Genomic DNA, 23,329 nt, shown 5'->3' with positions numbered 1-23,329 from the left:
TCTCTAAAAGAAGACATTTGTATGTATTTCCCATAGGGTCCTATGTTAAACTAAGTCTCCCCGCTGGCGACCATCTTGGATGATGGACCGGCTGCAAAGAAACAACACTTGGTCAACAACTCATAAGGAACATTCATGCCATGACTGGTTCCATTCCATTCAGTGGTTCTCTAAAAGAAGACATGTGTATGTATTTCCCATAGGGTCCTATGTTTAACTAAATCCCCCGCTGGAGGCCATCTTGGATGATGGATTGACTGCAAAGTAACAACACTTGGTCAACACCTCATAAGGAACATTCATGCTATGTTTGGTTCCATTCCATTCAGTGGTTCTCTAAAAGAAGACATTTGTATGTATTTCCCATAGGGTCCTATGTTAAACTAAGTCTCCCCGCTGGCGACCATCTTGGATGATGGACCAACTGCAAAGTAACAACATTTGGTCAGCACCTCATAAGAAACATTCATGCCATGTTTTTTTTCCATTCCATTCACGGTTTCTCTAAAAGAAGACATTTGTATGTATTTCCCATAGGGTCCTATGTTAAACTAAGTCCCCCACTGTCGGCCATCTTGGATGATGGACCGACTGCAAAGTAACAACACTTGGTCAGCACCTCATAAGGAACATTCATGCCATGTTTGGTTTCATTCCATTCACTGGTTCTCTAAAAGAAAACATTTATATGTATTTCCCATAGGGTCCTATGTTAAACTAAGTCCCCCCGCTGGCGGCCATCTTGGATGATGGATCGGCTACAAAGTAACAACACTTAGTCAGCACCTCATAAGGAACATTCATGCTATGTTTGGTTTCATTCCATTCAGTGGTTCTCTAGAAGAAGTTCATATGTAAAAAGTTAACGACGACGATGACGGACGACGACGACGACAACGACGGACGACGACGGACGACGACGGACGACGACGACGGACGTCAAGTGATGAGAAAAGCTCACTTGGCCCTTTGGGAGAGGAGGATTTGGTATGATTGTCAATTGGACAACTCTCCACAAGAGACCAAATGACACAGAAATTAACAGCTATAGGTCACCGTACAGCCTTCAACAATGAGCAAAGCCTATACCGCATAATCAGCTATATAACGGTAAAAAGAAAACCAACGGCCTAATTAATGTACCAAAAAAAGAATATTTGTTTTTGGTTCATTTTTTTTTTGTAGTACATAAATTATACCGTTAGTTTTCTCGTTTAAATTGTTTTACATTTGTCATTTCGGGGCCTTTTATAGCTGGCTATGCTGTATTGGCTTTGCTCATTGTTGAAGGCCGTATGGTGACCTATAGCTGTCAATTTCTGTGTCATTTGGTCTCTTGTGGAAAGTTGTCCAATTGGCAATTGTACACTCGTTAACACTAAAGATATCTAGAAGTCAATGAAACAGTAACCTGTACACTCGTTAACACTAAAGATATCTAGAAGTCAATGAAACAGTAACCTGTACACTCGTTAACACTAAAGATATCTAGAAGTCAATGAGACAGCAACCTGAACACTCGTTAACACTAAAGATATCTAGAAGTCAATGAGACAGCAACCTGTTAATTCATTAACACTAAAGATATTAAGAAGTCAATGAGACAGCAACTTTATGGCCCCTTATTCCTGAACTTTTGGGGCAATTACCCCCAAACTCAATCCCAGCCTTCCCTTTGTGGTATGGTACCTTGCATTACAATTTCAAAGAGATCCATACACTTAAACACAAGTAATTGTCTGGAAACTAGAAAAATGCATGTTTTGGCCCCTTTTTGGCCCCTTATTCCTGAACATTTAAGGCAATAACCCCCAAACTCAATCCCAGCCTTCCCTTTGTGATATGGAACCTAGTGGTACAATTTCAGAAAGATCCATACACTTACACTCAAGTTATTGTCTGGAAACAACAAAAATGCATGTTTTTGGCCCCTTTTTGGCCCCTAATTTCTAAACTTCATTTTCATAGAGATCCATTCACTTAAACTAAAGTTATTGTCTAAAAACCAAATGTGTCATCGGACGACGCCGACAACGATGACGACATCATACCAAAATACGACGCAAAAAATTGTCGTATAAAAACACAACGTTGAAAACTCAGATTCCTGTAATAGAGGTCATATTTTGACCATTATTTCCAAACTATAAACTGTCTTAAATTTCTCCTCATACGTCCGTGATTATTTTGTTGGTAGTTGCACTGTTTGATGTGTTGTAAACTTTTTCAGCCCAAACAATTGCCTAAAATCAGTCTAGCTTGATTTTTGGTGTGAGACAAGGCTATTTTAAAATTGGTTTGGTCAATGAAATCAACATAATAGCTATGCATGAAGACTGCACTTAGTATAGAAGTACAGTGTCCTGACTGCAATATTGATAATGAACTCCTCTCAGGCTTAGTTGTTATTGACTTTGAACTAGCTGTCAGTAACTGTGAGTACTCTCAGATTTGTACTTAGTGTCTTTTTGTTGTAAGGATGTATAAATACTCTGCCACCTCCGGTCTGGGTTTTTCTGTAATTGTTTTTCCGCTTTGAATCCGTCTGATGAGTTAAGCCCTTTTCAACTGATTTTTATAGTTTGTTCATATGTTGTACATTTACATCACTGTCCTAGGTTCGGGGAGGGTTGGGCACCGCTAACATGTTTAACCAGGACTTATCCTGTATGTGTGTGTCCCAAGTCGGAAGCCTGTAATTCAGGGGTCGCTGTTTGTTGCTGTATATCATATTTGCATTTCATTCATAGTTTTTTACATAAATCAGGCTGTTGGTTTTCTTGTTTGAATTGTTTTACATTTGTCATTTCTGAGCCTTTTAAAGCCGACAATGTGGGATGGTTTTTTCTCATTGTTGAAGGCCATGTGGTAACCTATAGTTGTTAACCTCTCTGTCATTTGGTCTCTGTTGGAGCGTTGTCTTATTGTCAATTATACCATATCTTCTTATTTTTATAGTAGGCATTATCAATGTTTCTGTCAATTCTATTCTCCCTCTGGTAGTCTATATATTATGACTATGCCCTATTTATTAGTGTTTATCAGGTGAATAGTTTTAAATACTCAGAATATCTGTCTTTTATTAGTTGAAATAAGGCTTCAATAACAAGTACTCTTGGTTCTATGGCTTTTGATATTTTGTTTGTCTAATTCCAACATGGTAATGCCAGCAGACTCTTATAAAATATAAAATTTTATTAATACAGTTTCAGAATGTAAAAGATGTCACTGCTAACTTGGCAAAAATTATTTTCTATGGGTGATTAGAAAATCAAGAAAACAAACATATAGACCTAATTGCGATTTTTTTTAAATATTATTTTGTTTCACTTGTTGAATTACACACTGGATCTTGTTCTGTTCATAGAAAATGAAGATATTTTTTGTACTGATCTTATCTGATTTGGACAGCATCAATATAAGTCCCGACATTGATTTTCAATTTAAGCCAATCTGATATTCAAGATGGCTTCCATTGCTTTTAATCAGTTGACACTTTTTTAATACTTTTTAAAAAGGTTCTTCTTCTTCTTCTTAAGTTGTACATGCACAGTATACCATCGAGGAAACTGTAGATAAATAACTATTGCATAGGTGGTCTATTTTTGTGAATAAATCAATGTAAGTACAAAGGATGGTTTGATTCTGCTAATCTTTTAGATATATTTATTGAAATGATTGATATTTTAGGTGTTGTGTATTTCATGTTAAGCATTTAGGTTTAATACCTCTGTCACATCCTATTCTTTACTCATGGTTGTAAACTGATATAAAAAAAAACTAAAAAGCAGACTTTCAGAAAACAATCTTTTTAAAGATAAGATATATATATATCATTTTACTCCATAATAAATATTGCACCCTCACAGCTATATATCAACTTTGTTTCATTCTTTTCTCTGAATCAAATACATATCTTTTGAATGTAAGAAAGATTTTGATTGGTTCATGGTCTGCCTGCTGTTCATCCTGATTGGCTTCTGAATCTTTGCTTTTATTTTTCTTTTTCGTTCCAGAATATTTTTGCTGAATTTCTTTTGAAACTCCATCTGTAAAATGAAATATATAAAATTTGTTAGAAAAGCAGACCAGCTAATCAGCAATGAGTTAAACTACTTATAGGTTTGGAAGTAAGTAAATATTTTTTAAACTTTTTAACTGTATTTGGTGATTGGGAAACTTTTTTCAGATGAATTAATTATATTTTGGATACATGAGTTGAAAAATATGCTATAAAAAGCCATAAAAATATATATATTAATGTATTCTTCATATATACAACCATTTTTTAAATTGTGATAAATCATAAATGGTTTTTATCAAAGTGCTTTTTTCAAACTTCTGGTGATCAGGTATCAATTGGACTGAAAATATTATATATTGTGAATAATTGTGAAAAAAATTGTGAAAAAAATCATGATCAAATCTATAATTACTTAGAAATCAGAAAACAAGTAATATATGACAATAAATTCATAAAATTTGAAGGAAAATGTTTGTTCTTTGATAATTGGATTGATAGTGACATATTATACATAAACGACATAATTGATAACAGGGGAAATATATCAGAAGAAATAATTACTTCAAAATTAAGAAATAAAAGCGATTGGATTTCTGAATTCTCAAAACTAAAAAAATCTATACCAAAGCAATGGGTAGACAAATTGAAATCAGAGGAATCATTCAAAACAAGAGTCAATATTGACCGAACTAAAATTAAACTTAGAGATAATAATGATGTACTAACTATTAATATTAAAAACATATGCAAATTAGTACTAAGTCAATTAAAAACAGAAATACCAACAGAATTTTTGAAAAGGGAAAGAGTCTTAAGCAAAAGTAGACTAAAGAATGAATTCAAAGACTCTTTTAAATTCAATTTTGAATATATATCTTAAAGATAATAAAATAAAAATGTTTAGGTGGAAATTAATGCATTATATTTTGCTAAATGAGGAGTTGCTTTTCCAGTGGAAAATTTCACAAAACAATTTTTGTTCATACTGCAATGAAATAGATAATTATAATCATTTTTTCATTACATGTTCATACATGTATCATAAAACATTTTGGAAATCAATGAAAGATTTACTTAAAAAAGTCTACATTGACGAACATGTAATAAGTCTCCAATCTCTTGTTATAGGATACAAAATTCATGATGAGGCATACTATGCACTAAATCATCTGCTTAGCTTAATGTTCTTTTCAGTTTATAAAGCACATTATGTTTGTAATAAAAAAAAACTAAAACGGTACACACTTTCAGAATTTTTAAATATGATGTAGAAAATATAGTAGAATTATATAGTATGGCAAATATAGAGAACAGCTGTTTATTAACAAAGGTGTTGAATATTTTGAAGAAAAAAAATGATGTCATTTTATAGATTTACTTATTATTAATTAAGCTACATGTTGTAACAAAAACATATGCTGTCAATGTGTTTTTGCATGTAATTTTTTATTATCAATGTAAAATATAAGTATATATCTATATGTGTTATGGTAGGAGTGTATGTGTGTGTAAGTTTTGGGAAGAAATTTGTTTGTAAAAATTATGCCATGTGATGCTGTGTGCAGAAGTATGTATGTACATTGTTACTACATGTATGAATGTTTCTGTTCGTACTTCAGATGTATAAGTATGTGTAGGCGTGTGTGTGTCTTATTTAATATAGAGGTTCTGTAACACTTGTACGTTATATATTGTTTACAAACATTTGATAGGTAAAGGTCACAACACAATATTTATCTGGGTCAAATCAATAACAAATTAATTTAGAATTAAGGTGCAACAGAGAAAAATATATTAATACTACAACTTATCTTTTCGAATCATTAATCCATACTTTCGAAACCTCGTTGAATTATTATTCCAAATTTTCAAAACAATACAAAAAATATTACATCCAAACACGAGGAAAGGAAAAAATGTGTGAGGTCACTGACCGCATTTACTTTCTGATGAGAGATAGTAAAAAAAAATTTTAAAAATCAATCCGGAGCAAGGAATAATTTCTGCAAAAAAATATTAAGTAGTTATGTTGTAGTTATAGATATAATCGTAATTTAGATATATATATGAATATAAAAAAAACTAATTGTGGAGAAGAAAAAACTGTTTGTAACAATTATAAATGTATTCAGATATTTATATTAATGTTATTTATAGTTAATTTTACTGAATATTCTCCCTGGTTATTCAGTGGTAAATTTTATAGGGGTACTTGATGGAATGCTGTACACCAAGTTTAATTGTTAAACAGCAATATGTGCAATAAACATGATAAAGAATCAATTAGAGTGTGTTCAGATGATGCCCCCGCTTGCATATCATATAGTTATAAAGGGACATAACTGAATAACTGTAAAAATGACGCTACCCAAATTTGAACTTGATCTAAGTTTTGTGGTAATAAGCATTGTGTGTAAGTCTCATAACATTTGGTTGAGGCCAACTTAAGTAGAGAACAGAAACTAAAAATTCAGCAATTTTTCTATTTGTAAACACGCATAACTCTAGAATGGTTGTGTATAAGTTTTATAACATTTGGTTCAGACAAACTAAAGTTAGAAAAAGGAAACGAAAAATTCAGCAATTTTTATTTTTATAAAGGGACATAACTCAAGAATGGTAAAAGTGACGCCACCAAATTTCATACTTAATCTGTATTATGTAGTAATAAGCATTGTGTATAAGTTTCATAACATTTGGTTGAGGCAAACTTAAGTTAGAGAACAGAAACAATATTTGTACATGTACTTGTTCTTAGTTTTGTGGTAATGAGTATTGTGTATAGGTTTCATAATGTTTGGTTGGGGCAAACTTAAGTTACAGAATGGAAACTAAAAATTTTGCAATCTTTCGATTTATAAAGGGGCATAACTCAATAATGGTTAAAGTGACACTACCCAAATTCAACTTGATCTGTGTTTTATCAGTGGAAGGCAAAATTAAACATTACATTGTATAATGCATTGATTATAGTTGATTTAACTATAATCATGGACAAAGGAAGATAACTCCAATTTTAAAAATTACTTGAATGACATTGATATTTTTGGAAACAAAATGAAAAATTTAGCAATTTTTCCATTTGTAAAGGGAATAACTCTAGAACAGTAAAACAAAAGTGACGCCACCAAAATTCAAACTTGATCTGTGTATTGTGGTAATAAGCATTGTGTATAAGTTTCATAACATTTGGATGAGGCAAACTTAAGTTAGAGAACGAAAACGAAAAATTTAGCAATTTTTCCATTTATAAAGGGCATAACTCTAGAACAGTTAAAGTGACGCCACCAAAATTCAAACTTGATCTGTGTTTTGTGGTAATAAACATTGTGTTTAAGTTTAATAACATTTGGTTGAGGCAAACTTAAGTTAGAGAATGGAAACCAATTTTGGGACGTACGGTCGGATGTACGTACGTACGGACAGACAGGGGTAAAACTTAATGCCCCCTCCACTTCAGAGGGGGCATAAAAAAAATTATATTTGAAATCATAATCAAATCTGTTTACATTTTTCCTTTTCACTAATGTCTGGGTTTTTTTATCACACCATTATCATAGACAAATCAAAGATTTCTCCACATTCCACTAAAATCATATTCCAGAAGTTAAATAACTTTCACATATTCTTTATATCTATTGGGAATGATTAAAACTTTCTATAAAAAAAAATTTTGAACTCTTTATTATCTCTAATGGATTTATATAAAATCTTACTACTAATTAATTACCTGGAATTCTGATTTTAAACTTTCCACTCTGTCCAAATCCTCCCTCGATAACTCCTTTCTCACCAGATGATAATGTCACCTTCAGTCCAACAAAAGATTGAATGTTTGTTTCCTTTTTGAACAAATTTTTACCAATCAAAGAATATTCGTCTTGACATCGTTCCACCAAACCTTCTCGTACTTTAGTTTTATAAACTTTCAATTTTGGAAGATTGGTAACTAAATACTTTGAGTCAGTAAAGTATTCTAAAAGCTGACCATGGAAAGCTATTCTACACATATTAGCATGAATGTCACTATCTAACTTTGATCCAATCACAAGAGAGTTATGTGGACATGTGACTGGTTTTTCATACTCTATAAGAGCATATTGTTTTATAGGTAACCTTTGTTGAGCCTCTGCTTGATCTTTCTGAGCTGTATTTGTAATAAAACTATCCTGATAAACATATTCCTTTGTATAATCTAGAACAGTTGTAGAATCTGGTACTTTAGAATTAGGGTCCTCATATAATCCAAAAAATGTTACTTTTGCCATGACTGTTTCATGTCCAGTTGTTATATGGAACTTAGCTTTGGAATTAATAGCTCCTTTGTAGTAAGGAATGTTGGATACAGTCATGATACCAGCTCCAAATGTGGGTAGAGAACCTGGAGTACAGACCAGACCTCGCTCCAGTTGTTTAGGGTCAAACTGTGTCACACATACTCCAGCTCTATCACCCTAAAAGGAAGAGACATAAAAAACATTTGATATTTAATTAGCATGTTTAGACTCATACTTTTTTTTTTACAATGACCAGATTATAATTTGAAGGTTAAAAATACTAATTGAAATTTAAGCAATGCTGAATTAGAAGGCACTCTCACTAACATTTATCACATATTTTATTTATTCATAAAAAAACAATATAAGACATTTTAATAGTCACAAATTTTGTTGTACATTTTGATTTAAAAACATTGCAATCTCAACAATTGCAATATACAAATACAATGTTTCCAACTTTTAAGAAAACAAAAATAAAATAGGTCATTTACTCTTTAATTACCTCCCCTGTCACAATTTTTAATCATTATTATTGTCACAGGGGAGATAATCTTATTTCATAATAATTTTGTGAAAGTATAAAATTCATAAAGATCAACCTATAATCTGTTAAAGACATGTTACATTGACAATTCTGATTTCAAGAATTAGCCAGATCTTGGAAAAAGCGATTGTTGATTTGTTTTTAATTCTTTGGATGAAAATAAAACAAATAGATAAATGCGTGAAATTTTAAATCAATGATAGCAAACAATTTTTTGTTATAACCAGAAAAAGGAAATATCGAGCATAGAAAAGTTAATGTAAAAAGAAAGAATATTTTAAGGAGGCAATTAAGAAACAATAGGTTAAAGAAAGTCAAAAAACACCATCAGATTTTGATTTTATACTTAAAGTTTTCACTCTCCTCAAATTTAATGTACATGTATATTATGAGCTCAAGTCTCAAGTGTGTATGATCAGGAGAACTCCAGAGGTGCTTGATGTATAAACTTTACTTTTAGCTTGTCAGTATGTTATGATGAACATTCCTCTTCCTAGACCCTCATTACGTTACCACTAAGACAGATTTTATTCTTTCCAATCCTCCAAAAAGAATGGGCAAGATTTTTTATTTTTTTTTATTTCAATATTTCTACAAAATCTTAAGTTAATATTTTCTGGGTATTGGACAACACAGGATGAGAAGGTGAAAAGGACACAATGTTCCACAGCTGTAGTGAATATGTTGTTATTTAATTCCAGTAATGAATGCAAACCTGAACTATTTTATCTGTTGGTTGTTTAAACATCTGAATAGATTTGATCTTCTTGTTAACATTCATTGATGGGATCTCTACAGTCTGAAATGTAAAAACAGATAGTGTGAACAATACTGTTAAAGAGTACAAAAGCACTTGTTTAAAGGCATTCAATAATTGTTTATACATGTATTAAAGAATTGGAACAAATTGTTTTTGAAAGGCTTCATTGGTGAACAGTTACAAACGCCTATTTCTGACTTTCACCATAGTCCTTTGTTTTCTAAAACCATTATAAATATCTCCTCTTTCTTTATGTACACCAACACATGTGACATCAGTGCCATAAATGATCTCTTTCGGAACAGAAACTATAATTTGACACTGTACATTTAGCAATAAAAGACTATTAAATAACTCATGACTAAGATCCTAACAAAAAATATGTGTTTGTATGAAACCAAGAAATTAAGGGTTTACATTTTAAGAAATTATATGATCTACCAAAAAGCATTTTATTTTTTTAATAAAAGTTTGATATCACAGACATATTTGTTACATGTTTTTTGCAATATTATAAAAAACGGCTTTTCCAGTTTAATTCTATCTGACTGACAACTAATGTATACAACAAAAAACAAAGGCAATGGAACATTGTTACAAGTTGCAAGCAAGAATATTTGCCTGTCATTGTGACATCTTTAAAATTTCCCTCTTTTTAAAAATGTGAATTGTAGGACCGATCTCTTTAAACTATGTTCTATTGCCTTTTATATCAATTAGATAAGCTAATAATACATGTAGGTCCTCATTACTCAGAATTAACTCTTACATCATTTAAAACAGCTTTTCCACTTAAAGCAGTTCCTGTCATGACAGTCCCCTGACCTCTGATTGAGAAACAGTGGTCTACAGAAAAAATAAATGGTCCTTCTGGGTTCCTTTTGGGTCTGTATGTAAGGGTTTTCAATGTTTCTATTAAATCTGTCAGTCCAATAGCATCTGATTCCCCTCCCTAAAATAAAAATAACATATGGCTTATTATATGTATACATGAAAAATGTCAGATATAATATCAAGATATAATAATTATCAGGCTGCATCATCTGTAAGATTTTGTTTTGGAAGAATTTCCAAGAAAGGCATGAGCATATAATGACATATATAAGAGATAGAATAGAGTATGGAAATGGGAAATGTGCCAAATTTTTGGTTCTATTTTTATCTTATTGCTGTTTCTGTGCTGAAAGGACAACAAACGTGCTGATAGTGTTTACTGTTCTTCACTTCTACTGTTTTTTGGATAAAAAAATTAAATCATATATCTCAGACAAACCATGTGCCATTATTATTGATTTCAGTTTTTCCTGGTGTGACACAGAGATTAATTGCGGTGTTTGAAGTTTAATAAAATGCTTCGCTGGGGCGCAGCTTGATACGACCGCAGAGGTCGAACCCTGAACAGTTGGGGCAAGTATGGACACAACATTCAAGCTTGATACAGCTCTGAATTTGGATTGTTATTAAATAATTGAAACAGCATAGGTTTCTGACACAGAAAGAATGTGGTCTAAGAACTTGAATTTTTTTAATTTACCTATTATGGTCCAATGTCCAAAATCAAAATACATGGTTAGATTCAGCATATCAAAGAACCCCATATATTCAATTTTTGTTAAAATCAAACAAAAGTTTAATTTTGGACCCCAACTTGGACAAACTTGAAAACTGGGCCCATAATCAAAAATCTAAACACATGTTTAGATTCAGCATATCAAAGAACCCCAAGAATTCAATTTTTGCTAAAATCAAACTAAGTTTAATTTTGGACCCTTTGGACCTTAATGTAGACCAATTTAAAAAACGGGACTTAAAATTAAAAATCTAAATACACGGTTAGATTTGGAATATCAAAGAACCTCATTAATTCAATTTTTGATGAAATCAAAGTTTAATTTTGGACCCTTTTGACCTCAATATGAACCAATTTGATAGCGGGGCCCACAAATAAAAAATCTAAATTCATGGTTAGATTCAGCATATCAAAGAACCCCATATATTCAATTTTTGTTGAAATCAAAAAAAGTTTAATTTTGGACCCCAACTTGGACCAACTTGAAAACTGGGCCCATAATCAAAAATCTAAACACATGTTTAGATTCAGCATATCAAAGAACCCCAAGAATTCAATTTTTGTTAAAATCAAACTAAGTTTAATTTTGGACCCTTTGGACCTCAATGAAGACCAATTTAAAAAACGGGACCCAAATTAAACATCTAAAAACACGGTAAGATTTGGCATATCAAAGAACCCCAATAATTCAATTTTTGATGAAATCAAACAAAGTTTAATTTTGGACCCTTTTGACCTCAATATGAACCAAGTTGATAGCGGGGCCTACAAATAAAAAATCTAAATACATGGTTAGATTCAGCATATCAAAGAACCTCATATATTCAATTTTTGTTGAAATCAAACAAAGTTTAATTTTGGACCCCAATTTGGACCAACTTGAAAACTGGGCCCATAATAAAAAATCTAAATACATGTTTAGATTCAGCATATTAAAAAACCCCATATATTCAATTTTTGTTGAAATCAAACAAAGTTTAAATACTGGACCCTATCTTGGACCAACTTGAAAACTGGGCCCATAATCAAAAATCTAAACACATGTTTAGATTCAGCATATCAAAGAACCCCAAGAATTCAATTTTTGTTAAAATCAAACTAAGTTTAATTTTGGACCGTTTGGACCTTAATGTAGACCAATTTAAAAAACAGGACCCAAAATTAAAAATCTAAATACACGGTTAGATTTGGAATATCAAAGAGCCCCAATAATTCAATTTTAGATGAAATCAAACAAAGTTTAATTTTGGACCCTTTTGACCTCAATATGAACCAATTTGATAACGGGGTCCACAAATAAAAAATCTAAATTCATGGTTAGATTCAGCATATCAAAGAACCCCATATATTCAATTTTTGTTGAAATCAAACAAAAAAAAAGTTTAATTTTGGACCCCAATTTGGACCAACTTGAAAACTGGGCCAAAAATCAAAAATCTAAATACTGTGGATTCATTATTATTCGTTGGATACCAATTTTCGTGGGTTTCGTGGATACAGGTCAACCACGAATTCATATGTTCAACGAATTACAAATTTTCTATAGGCTTTGTACACAGAAATCGGCAAACCACGAATTCAAATATCCACGAAAATGTAAGTTTTCCTCAATCCACGAAAATTGATACCCACGAAAATAAATGAATCCACAGTACATGTTTAGATTCAGCATATCAAAGAACCTCATATATTCAATTTTTGCTAAAATCAAACAAAGTTTAATTTTGGACCCTTTGGACCTTAATGTAGACTATTTTGAAAACTGGACCCAAAATTAAAAATCTAAATACACTGTTAGATTCGGCATAACAAATAAATAAATGTGATCAAAGATTTAACAAATCTAATGCGCCATACTGTGCAATTAAAGATTACTTCTTGAAATTTTTCAATATTTGAAATTTGAAAAAAAAATAATATTTGAAGAATAATTCTTTTTAATTTCTGAAATCTGAAATGAGAAAAAATTGACCCCCACAATTTCTTTTTATCCCCCCCCCCCCTCCCTTTTTTCCCCAAAAAAATTCTTTCCCTCAAGATATGGTGATAATCTCAATTCAAATTTCCAATGGAGTTGGCAACCATAATTACCCATTTAAATTTACCATAGTGCTAACTTAATCTATTTTATAATAGAATTAAAAATATAGTGTCAAATCTTTCATATGGAATTTTTTTGTAAAAAAAAATGATGCAACATTTGCAGATATTTTTACTGGTCTTCCTTTATAAATATGCATTTCTTTAAACATAATTTAAAAGCAGTGTAAGGGAAGTAACCAAAACGTTGTATTTGGATTACCTCCCTTACACTGTTTAAAATTATCTTTATTGTTCATTAACCATTACTTTATACATAATTTAAAAGCAGTGTAAGGGAGATAATTTCAATGATGTATTTGATTTATCTCCCTTACACTGCTTTAAATTATGTTTTGTACTAAAGTGTTTGTCCATTAACCAGGACAACCTTGTTTTTCCCCCTTTTTTGCCCCTAATTCCTAAACGGTTTGAGCCATAACCCCCCAAAGCAAATCCTAACCATCCCTTTGTGGTATGGAAACTTGTAGTATAATTTCAGAGAGATCCATACACCGTTCCACAGTTATTGTCTGGAAACTAGAAAATTCTTATTTTTGGCCCCTTTTTGGCCCCTAATTCCTTAACTGTTGGTACCATAACCCCCAAAATCAATCCCAACCTTCCTTTTGTGGTATCTAACCTTATGGTAAAATTTCAAAAAGATCCATTCACTTAAACTAAAGTTAGAGTGCGAAAACCAATGTGTCTTCGGACTAAAATTTTTTTGCGGTCGTATAAAAACCTGTTCATTTAAATTGTACTGTATCATTAGACAACCAACTAAAAGTACACAATACTTTGGACCTACCTACCTTCCCCGCTATGGATATGGGACAAAATAAAACAAACATCAAATTTAAATCAAATAAAGTCTGTTAAACTCCTATACTTATGGAATAATGGGGCAAAAAAAGATATAATCACTGCAGGGTTCTCACTATGGACTTTTGAAGCAAGTGCAGGGACTCGTCAATATTGGACATAGCCAGTCTAACAGTGAGAAGAAGATCGTATTGCTATATAATTTATTATTTTTTATTAAAGTCAACATAACAAAAATAAAGCAAAGAAATAAAATCAAATAGGATTATTTATAAACTTTTGCTCTAAAATGATATGTGTGCTCAGTTGATACATTTTATAATCTTCAGGCATCTTGGACTTACCAGTTTTGAAAATTATGAGTACAGACAGATTTTTATGGACCATTACTCATGAAATCACATAAGTCAGAACCATGAATCAGGCTAGTCAGGTCTTGACTTGTTTTAGTTTTTCAGAACAAACAATAAAATGTTATTATACCTCAGGCCAACCAGGCAATAAACCTAATTAACTTAAACACCTCAAGCACTTTAAACCTGACACCAACTGGTATAATCAGACAAAAATAACTAAAAACTTAAATGATTTATACGTTAGGACAACACAGTCTCATGGCTACTATATATTTAGACAAAAAACCCTTAGTTTACAAACCTTAAGCACATTATGACTAAATGGTACTGCTATAATCAAACAAAAAAGATTAATGTTTTCATACCTCAGGACCACCAGGTCTTGCTGCTACTGGTATTATTGGACAACCAGCAAATTTTGTTGTTTCCATGGTTTTCTGCATTCTTTTCTTCATCTAAACAGAAATCAATAACTGCTAATATAAACGGTTTGTACACATGACTGAAATCATTTTGACTTTTCACTGACATTAAAGTTTAACCATATAAAACAAACCATTCCACTTGAGGTCTCTTTCACGCTAGTATGTATATCTAATTATTTCTTCTGTGTGCATTGATTTCCAGAAAATATTGTAAAAGTATATAATTTCATATATAAATTTCCTACAAAACTCAACAGAAAAATTTCTAATGCCGAAAAGGCAGTTTCTTTTTACTGAAATATTTTATGAATACCAGTTTTCCATCCTTAGTTTGTGCAATTAAAGCAGAACTGCCTTGATACTATCTATCAAGTTCAGACTATATACTTCATCTTTTAATAACTTTTCTAAAAAAGCATTTGACAATTTAGATTTAAAAATAAAAACTGTTAAATCAATTACTTGGAAAAAAGAAATGTTAACAAGTTATATATTTGCTATTATTCAATACTCATTATAATAGTACCAGTGAATTTCAAAGAAACCTGGCACAAGACAGACTAACAAAAGGATGACAGAATAACTGATGGACCAGAAAGCATAATGCAGAATATATATATGACATATGCATAATTCAAACAAACAGTTTGAATATGTTTAAAATCACCTTCTCAATCAGTGCTTCCTTTTTATCTGGTGGCAATAGATCCACTTTATTTAGAACAACTATCATCTTTGGACAAGTTATCTCCCCTATAACAAGGCATTCGGCAGTCTGTGTCTGCATTCCTTTGACAATGTCAATCACTAAAACCATCAAGTCTATTATCTGTGCTCCTAAAAATAGAGTTATCTTTTGTAAAAACAAAACTGTTAACCAAATTTTCTGTTTTTTTCCTCTAAAAATCCAAATGTAAATATGGTAGTCTTTAAGAATTTTTCTCATGATGGATGTCAAATGACATCAAATTAGCAGTCTAAATCTTAAATGAAACAAGCTATGTAAGGGGAAATAACTCATATAATTCTATAATAATTTGATTTTTTTTTTAATAGTAAAATTGTCTACTTTGATATGTAGGACATGTAGGAAGACAAAAGAATGTGACCCTATTTTTCTTTCTATTTTCTGATAGCATTTTATAAAAATTATCTTCTCTTATTTTTTTTTCATAATTAAATCAATTATTTGTCTTGCTATTCACATAATACTTCACCCTGAATAATTGTTACAAAATGTGTAAATTTTGCACAATCTGTAGCTTGAAAAAAGCCTGCTTGCCTAAATCTTTTATTTTCTTTTTTAAATAGAACTTAATTTCCTTAAAGTATTAAACAATTCTATCAGTCTTTTGTTTATATCACCATACAACCTTAAATACAATATCCGTCCCATTTTTCATTTGATTGATTGATTGATGACTACTTAATGTCCAGCAACAAATATTCACGAATCAGTACATGCTAAATTAATATGCAGATACACTGGTTTGTTCTAGATTGTCATGATATGTAAACAAATATTTTTAACTTGCTAGATTATAAAGTAATTCCGAAAGATATGACACCCTGAGTCTTTATTAAGACTACTTCTCCTATATGCTGTGTGCTTGGCAGAGGCACAGCAAATACAAACTTTACAATCTTTGCCTTTTTTGTATTATTTAAATTATGTATACCTTATTTCTATTTAATCATAATTCTATTTTACCATATACTGGTTGAAAAAAACAACTTATAAGAACATTACAAAATCAATAATTTAATACAAATAGTGTGAAAAAGGGAGATTGGGGAGTATGTCAACAAGATAGCAACTTGCCAGACAACACAAAAACCTAAAAGACATAACAGTCAATACAAAACCACAATAACCAAAAAGAAACTAATAGTCAATGAGACAGCACACTGCCAGACAATACAGACACCAAAAAACACCAAGAAGTCAATTACACAACAACCTGAGACAACACAATAACCCAAAGGACATCTAGAAGTCAATGAGACAGCAAACTGACAGACAACACAATAACCCAAAGGACATCTAGAAGTCAATGAGACAGCAACCTGACAGATAACACAATAAACCCAAAGGACATCTAGAAGTCAATTACACAGCAACCTGACAGATAACACAATAACCCAAAGGACATCTAGAAGTCAATTACACAGCAACCTGACAGATAACACAATAAACCCAAAGGACATCTAGAAGTCAATTACACAGCAACCTGACAGACAACACAATAACCCAAAGGACATCTAGAAGTCAATTACACAGCAACCTGACAGATAACACAATAAACCCAAAGGACATCTAGAAGTCAATTACACAACAACCTGACAGACAACACAATAACCCAAAGGACATCTAGAAGTCAATGAGACAGCAACCTGACAGACAACACAATAACCCAAAGGACATCTAGAAGTCAATTACACAGCAACCTGACAGACAACACAATAACCCAAAGGACATCTAGAAGTCAATTACACAGCAACCTGACAGACAACACAATAACCCAAAGGACATCTAGAAGTCAATTACACAGCAACCTGACAAACAACACAATAAACCCAAAGGATATCTAGAAGTCAATTACACAGCAACCTGACAAACAACACAATAAACCCAAAGGATATCTAGAAGTCAATTACACAGCAACCTGACAAACAACACAATAACCCAAAGGACATCTAGAAGTCAATTACACAGCAACCTGACAAACAACACAATAAACCCAAAGGACATCTAGAAGTCAATTACACAGCAACCTGACAGACAACAAAAAAACCCAAATCAGTTCTAAAAGTCAGTGTAAAACAACACAAAAAAGAGTTAATGTTGTAAATGATGGGTACAATGTAAAACAAGTTATCAGTGTTATACATAATTGAAACATTTCACAAAACTATTTTACAAAAATGTATGCCGACTTGGATGAAAACTTTTAAGACTTCTGAAAGACTCACCATCACAAAATGTAGAGCCATATCAGGCCTCTACAATAACTTTTTTTCATTTTTTCAACTTGTCCAACAGGAAAAGTACATACCAAAACTTACTTGTCCGAATGGAATTTTAACTTGTCAAAAAAAAAAACCTTTATATTAAACTTTTTTGCATTTTAGGTTGATTCAATGAACAAAATGAACTAAAACAATAGAACAGAATTTGATTATATCTCTGATATCCTTTTCAAAAATATGAGTCAAGAACAACTGAATCTTGTCATGTCTAGTCACAGGACTTAGGTTCTAGTTTTCATCAATGCCAAAGTCTCATCAGACTCTGCACATCAGGCACAGTCTGGTATGCCTGTCCGTCTACACTCATTTGTTTTGTATCCTGGTCTTTTATGTTGATAGAATATTGGTTATTATGATTAATGCCTTACTACAATCAGCTTTGTTTTTAATATATTAAAATGTTTATTCAAACACAATCAAATATTGTTTGTCTAAATATGATCAAATATGATTTTCTGAATGTTATGGTCAATAATTTCTTCATTTTCATTTTTAAAATATTTTTGTTAAATAAAATTTATCATATATTTATTATAAAGCAACAGAAAAATGTAGGGAAACAAGGTACTGGTTTGTCTTGGTCTTGAAATGTCTTCAACAGTGCCAAACTGTCTATTTAACATGGAGCCGATTTGTTTCCGTGCCGCCCTTGAATCCGATTGTTTCCGAGAATCTGTTATAAAGTATCTGACAAAGAACCAGTTTTAAATTATTGATTGCAAGTAAACATATCAAATTAATATTTGTTTTTATCTTCTGTTCTGGTTTTTTGTTTATTACTTTGATCATCAAAGTTGGATTTAATTTATTTTCTACAGAATGATTTTACTTGTCCCGTCGGACAAGCTTGATATGGCTTTTACTTATTTTTTCCTCTGGTACCGGACAATCGGACAAGCGTTATTGTCGAGCCCTGCATAAACATAATTTTGTATTCATACCAAAAATATGATTCAATGATTTTTACTTGTCTAATGTTCAGTGGCAAGTATTCCATTCAAAATTCAGGATGAGAACAAATAAACAATTAATACAATAAGTAGATTCTGCTAGGTAGATAAACTGGGATGAAAGGGGAATTTGAAATCCCCAATAAAAAAATATGTATATATATATATATGTTTTATCAACCAGGAAAAATGCAAAAGTCCATCTACAGACATGCCTGACAATTTCAGCAAGGGTTTTAAATGCCAAGCTACATTGTACTCTTGCTACACAAATTATACATGTAAGGCTTTAGATATGAAGTCCCCCTTCCTACCTTAAGTTGATGAGAATTTATTTTTATACATCTACATATAGCTCAAGCAAAACAGATGCAGTGATTTTCCTAGTGTTTAGGGGAAGGGTCCCAGGGCCCATGCAATTGGGAAAAAAAGTTCGTGAAATGTTGGCTTTGGGGAAAATATATTAGTCTGTTTATATTGAGGGCACACGGCAGCCGTGTGCAACTTGCTAGGGTGGTTTGGCCCCCCAAGAAAATTTTGAAAAATCAGGTGCAAAATCCGACATTCTGAGAAGGAAAACTGCATGAATTGCAAACAAAAAACTATGATACCACACCAACAAAATCTTGCGATTGGGCATTTTAGAGCTGAAAATTGGGAAAAAAGAGCATATTTCTCTTTGGGATTGGGGCCCAAATTCGGACCCAAAATAAGGGTTGGAAAATCCCTGAGATGGCACAGTTAAGCCATTTGGATGGCATTGATGGGATAATTCGCAAAAATAAAAAATTAAACTTCTTTCATCAAAAGTTATATTTTTGATAATGATCACACAAAGATAACACCTGAACTATATTTATGGTAGAACAGAACCATATAATTGCATTATATACGTTAACCTCGGCAAATTATATATTGTCCTAAATAATGACCTTTAGATTTAATAAGAAATTTGAGCCATTCGTGAATTGTTTTGTTATTATAACGACATAGTAAGTGTACCTCCGATGATTGTCCTTATTAATGATGCATGACCTGGACAATCAACCAGTGTATACTGAAGTTTAGATGAGGTCAAGTCTGGATATTCGGAGCAAAGGTGATCGGGCATATCTACTGTGAAAGATGAAAATCCAAGATCTAGGGTAATCCCTCTTTCCTTGCTCTGGGGATTTTTGTCAAAACATGCTGTACTCGCTGTGGTACTCAAAACCTTAGATAAGCTTGTTTTGCCACTGTCAACATGTCCTAAAACCCCAACGTTGAAATTGAACATGGGCGCTGCCATCTTGGTTCGTGTTTAAAAATACTAAATAAGGACCGGCTACGGACTTCTTATCGAAATACGTCTTTCTCATAGTATTGATCAGCATTATGCATGTATGACAGATTCACAGGCACTTGTCTCAGAAGTATATAGGAAATTTTTTTCTGAGACAAGTGCCTGTGGACAGAATGTTGTGTAGCTACATTGTAGCGTAAAATATTGTTTAACCCGAAAACTATTACACTATAACAATTAAAAAAACTATCATCGTAAATAGATAATCAAGTTGTCCATGTCTAATTTTATTTTACTTAAACTTCTGGCAAGGATACAAATCCTAGTTGCCACTTGTTGGAACTTTTGCCTACCAATACTTAGGCCCTCATGATGTAAGTAAGTACGACAGTAATGACTTTTTTTTACGGAGATTCAAGTCATATGAAACGAGTTTCGTGTTATTATAATGGTAAGAAAATTTGTTAATCAATGCCGGCATGTATATATATATATATATATATATATTGTTGGGTTGTTATTTAGACGAATTATATAATTATAACAGTGTTCCAGCTAGGATTTCAAAAGGACAGGGAGCCAATCATGAAAAGGGCAGTTTAGCACGATGATTGATAATTCAAAAAGGGCATGTCAAAACATCTTGAGGGGCCTGATGGGGGGGGGGGGGGGGGGATCACGAAATTATAAAAAAAAATGAATCTGTAGAAAAACGGATCACGATAGCGAAAATGCGCCGATCACGAAGAACGAAAATAACCCATCAGGCCCCTCTGTCTTATGTTACCTACAGGGGTTTCAGCTAGGAATTTTGAAGGGTTTAGTCACTTTTACGCTAGATGAAAATCAACCTTATTTTGGGTAAGAGTATTAAAGGGACCATGCAAGGACGTATATTACTAGCTCAATCTTCCAAGAACATTTTGATGCATGGTAGGTCTAAGGTTAAGTTACAATGCAGAGCGCAGCGGCGTTTTGTAGAATTATTTTTATTTCATTAGTGAAATGAATTGTGCATGTCAGTTAAAATACTACACTAGACCTGCAATACAGTCAGGAACAATACCTTACATTTTCTCCAGGGGCCAACCTGGATCCCAAAACTATTTTCCAAGGGCCCAGTAGAAATTTTAAGGCCCTACCAGGGTATTTTTACTACAGGTACATACTTATTAATAGTCTTGAATGTTCTTATAAAGGCAATAATATATGAGGGTAGGAATGCTCTTTACCGTCAGGCGTCAAACGGTCATTTTCGGCTACCGTTACGTCAAATTGGTTAAAATTTTACCGTGATTCGTCAAAATATCCTTATCGTGATTCGTCAGAGGTCTCAAATAATTATCGTTATCGTTATTTTTGGAAAAAATTTAACGTGATTCGTCAAAATCAGTCGATTTTTTTATCGTCTAAAAGAAAGTGTACATTTTATCGTCATGCACCAAAAATTACCGTTAACGTCATTTGGCAAGAATTTGTTATCGTTATTCGTCATGAAGGTACCCCCATTACGACCCTCATATATGTTTGAAATGCCTAATACATGTAGCCCAGTGTTTCTGGTAATGATAGAAATAATAAATGAATTATAATAATTTAAAACCACATTGAGTTTTTCAGAATTAAAATCCATTTAACCATGTCTTTTCAGACTGTTAAACTTATACTTGTAATATTATATATAGAAAATATATAAAAAAAATCCCCCCCCCCCCCCCCCCTTTTCCATATTACACACCCCTAGATGTAGAGTATTAAAGTATTATCAGTTTCACCCCAAGAAAGTATTCATTTTTAATGAAATAATCTTAGCAGTTAATCAAAATGAAAATCTTACTGTCTATAAATAACAATGAAATGTAACTGTTTCTTGTTAAAGGGGTTTTCCGAATTTTCCCGCCAAAAAAAGCACATGGCTTTCAACAAATGTAAACAAAGCAGTTAATTTGTGATCATGGATTACAGCTTTAATTAATTTAATTTGGATATAAATATTCAATGAAAGGTACAGTCAAGCATTGTTTTTACTTTCTTCTGGATTAAAACTAGTTTAAAAGATCAATTTAAAAAAAAAATTAAATCTTTGACATAAACAACAGACGATCTACGGATACATCAAACGCAAATTGTCATCATTTGAGAAATATTGAAATTGAAATGCTGACTAACCGAATTTAATGAGAAAAATTATTACAATGATCAATTAGGAAGTTTAATTAACGGATTAATGACCCATCCGATGTCGATAAGCGGATTATCTGTAATCTTCTTCTTCTTCTTTCCTCTATATCTTCCTCCAATAGTTGGAGTACACCAACCTTACTGAATTAAGGTTGGTTAATCCTTATAAAAATTATTAAGTGAATACCTAACTATTTAAAAATAACATTATGTAGAGTTAAATCCCTGCAAAGATACTAATAATAACTTCTATGTACATTAAAAATGGGTCACAGTTTAAAAGTTATTAATAAAATTTTTTAAAAATAAAAATAAAAATCAGCTGATTTATACCAATAAAAACAATATTCAAAGATGTAATCACAACTTATTACACCTGCTGTAAATGTTAATTAGCTGAGGGTCATAAACTTGTCATAAATATGAAGACAGGTAGAATAATTGTATTTTCATCAAAATATTACGACAATAAAGGCATGGACTTACGAAAAAGGGCAGGCCCGGGCGTCTTAAAAAGGGCACAGGGCGGCACTCGGGGAAAGCGCGAGCGGACCGCCCTGTGAAAACGACCTAGCTGGAACACTAATTATATTCGTCTAAATAACAGCCCAACAATGTTAGATCTGTAAATTTGTTCTTCCCTGGCCGGGATTCGAACTCATGCTACTGAGATATCGTGGCACTAAATCGCCTTGCACTATGTCCGACGCGCTAAACCACTCGTCCACCTAGGCTCGACAATAAATCAAGCTTTCGGTGGCCGGATGTTACCTTTCCTCGTCAGTTTTTATCTAGCGTCGTAACACAGTACATGATATATAAGGCATGAAGATGGAATATTACAGATAAGCTGAATTATCTATCGTAGAGGATCTTACAAATGAATGTAGGATGCAGTCACAGAAAAATTGTATTATAAGTACGTCTTATCCAGTGACAACTCTACGATAGATTTTATCCATCGGATCACCAGTGATGGTGATACAAGGCTGAAAATACATTCTGTATATATTATTCGTCTAA

The 23,329-nt window shown here is 32.2% G+C and overlaps 1 protein-coding gene across 1 annotated transcript; it reads right to left on the bottom strand.

Moving 5' to 3' along the window:
• Positions 1 to 3,788: 3,788 nt before the first annotated feature.
• On the bottom strand, positions 3,789 to 20,139 carry LOC127729453 (selenocysteine-specific elongation factor-like). Its single transcript, XM_052237274.1, has 7 exons — positions 19,846 to 20,139; positions 15,531 to 15,700; positions 14,804 to 14,893; positions 10,378 to 10,560; positions 9,564 to 9,647; positions 7,755 to 8,478; positions 3,789 to 4,049 (listed from the first exon to the last, which is right to left on the bottom strand). The coding sequence occupies exons 1-7, from the start codon at positions 20,129 to 20,131 to the stop codon at positions 3,877 to 3,879; spliced, it is 1,710 nt and encodes a 569-aa protein (XP_052093234.1). The 5' UTR covers positions 20,132 to 20,139; the 3' UTR covers positions 3,789 to 3,876.
• Positions 20,140 to 23,329: the final 3,190 nt, after the last annotated feature.

The sequence above is a fragment of the Mytilus californianus genome, unplaced genomic scaffold (assembly GCF_021869535.1).
Source record: "Mytilus californianus isolate M0D057914Y unplaced genomic scaffold, xbMytCali1.0.p SCAF_2, whole genome shotgun sequence".
In the NCBI taxonomy this organism is placed as follows: domain Eukaryota; kingdom Metazoa; phylum Mollusca; class Bivalvia; order Mytilida; family Mytilidae; genus Mytilus; species Mytilus californianus.
The sequence above is the reverse complement of the archived record's forward strand: the minus strand, read 5'-3'. Positions and strand labels throughout refer to the sequence as shown.

Coding starts and splice junctions, on each gene's coding strand:
- LOC127729453 (XM_052237274.1), bottom strand. CDS start 20,131: ATGGCAGCGCCCATGTTCAATTTCAACGTTGGGGTTTTAGGACATGTT. Junction 14,894..15,530: donor AGGAAGCACTGATTGAGAAG/GTGATTTTAAAC, acceptor ATTTCTGTTTAG/ATGAAGAAAAGAATGCAGAA. Junction 9,648..10,377: donor GAAAAGCTGTTTTAAATGAT/GTAAGAGTTAAT, acceptor TTTACATTTCAG/ACTGTAGAGATCCCATCAAT.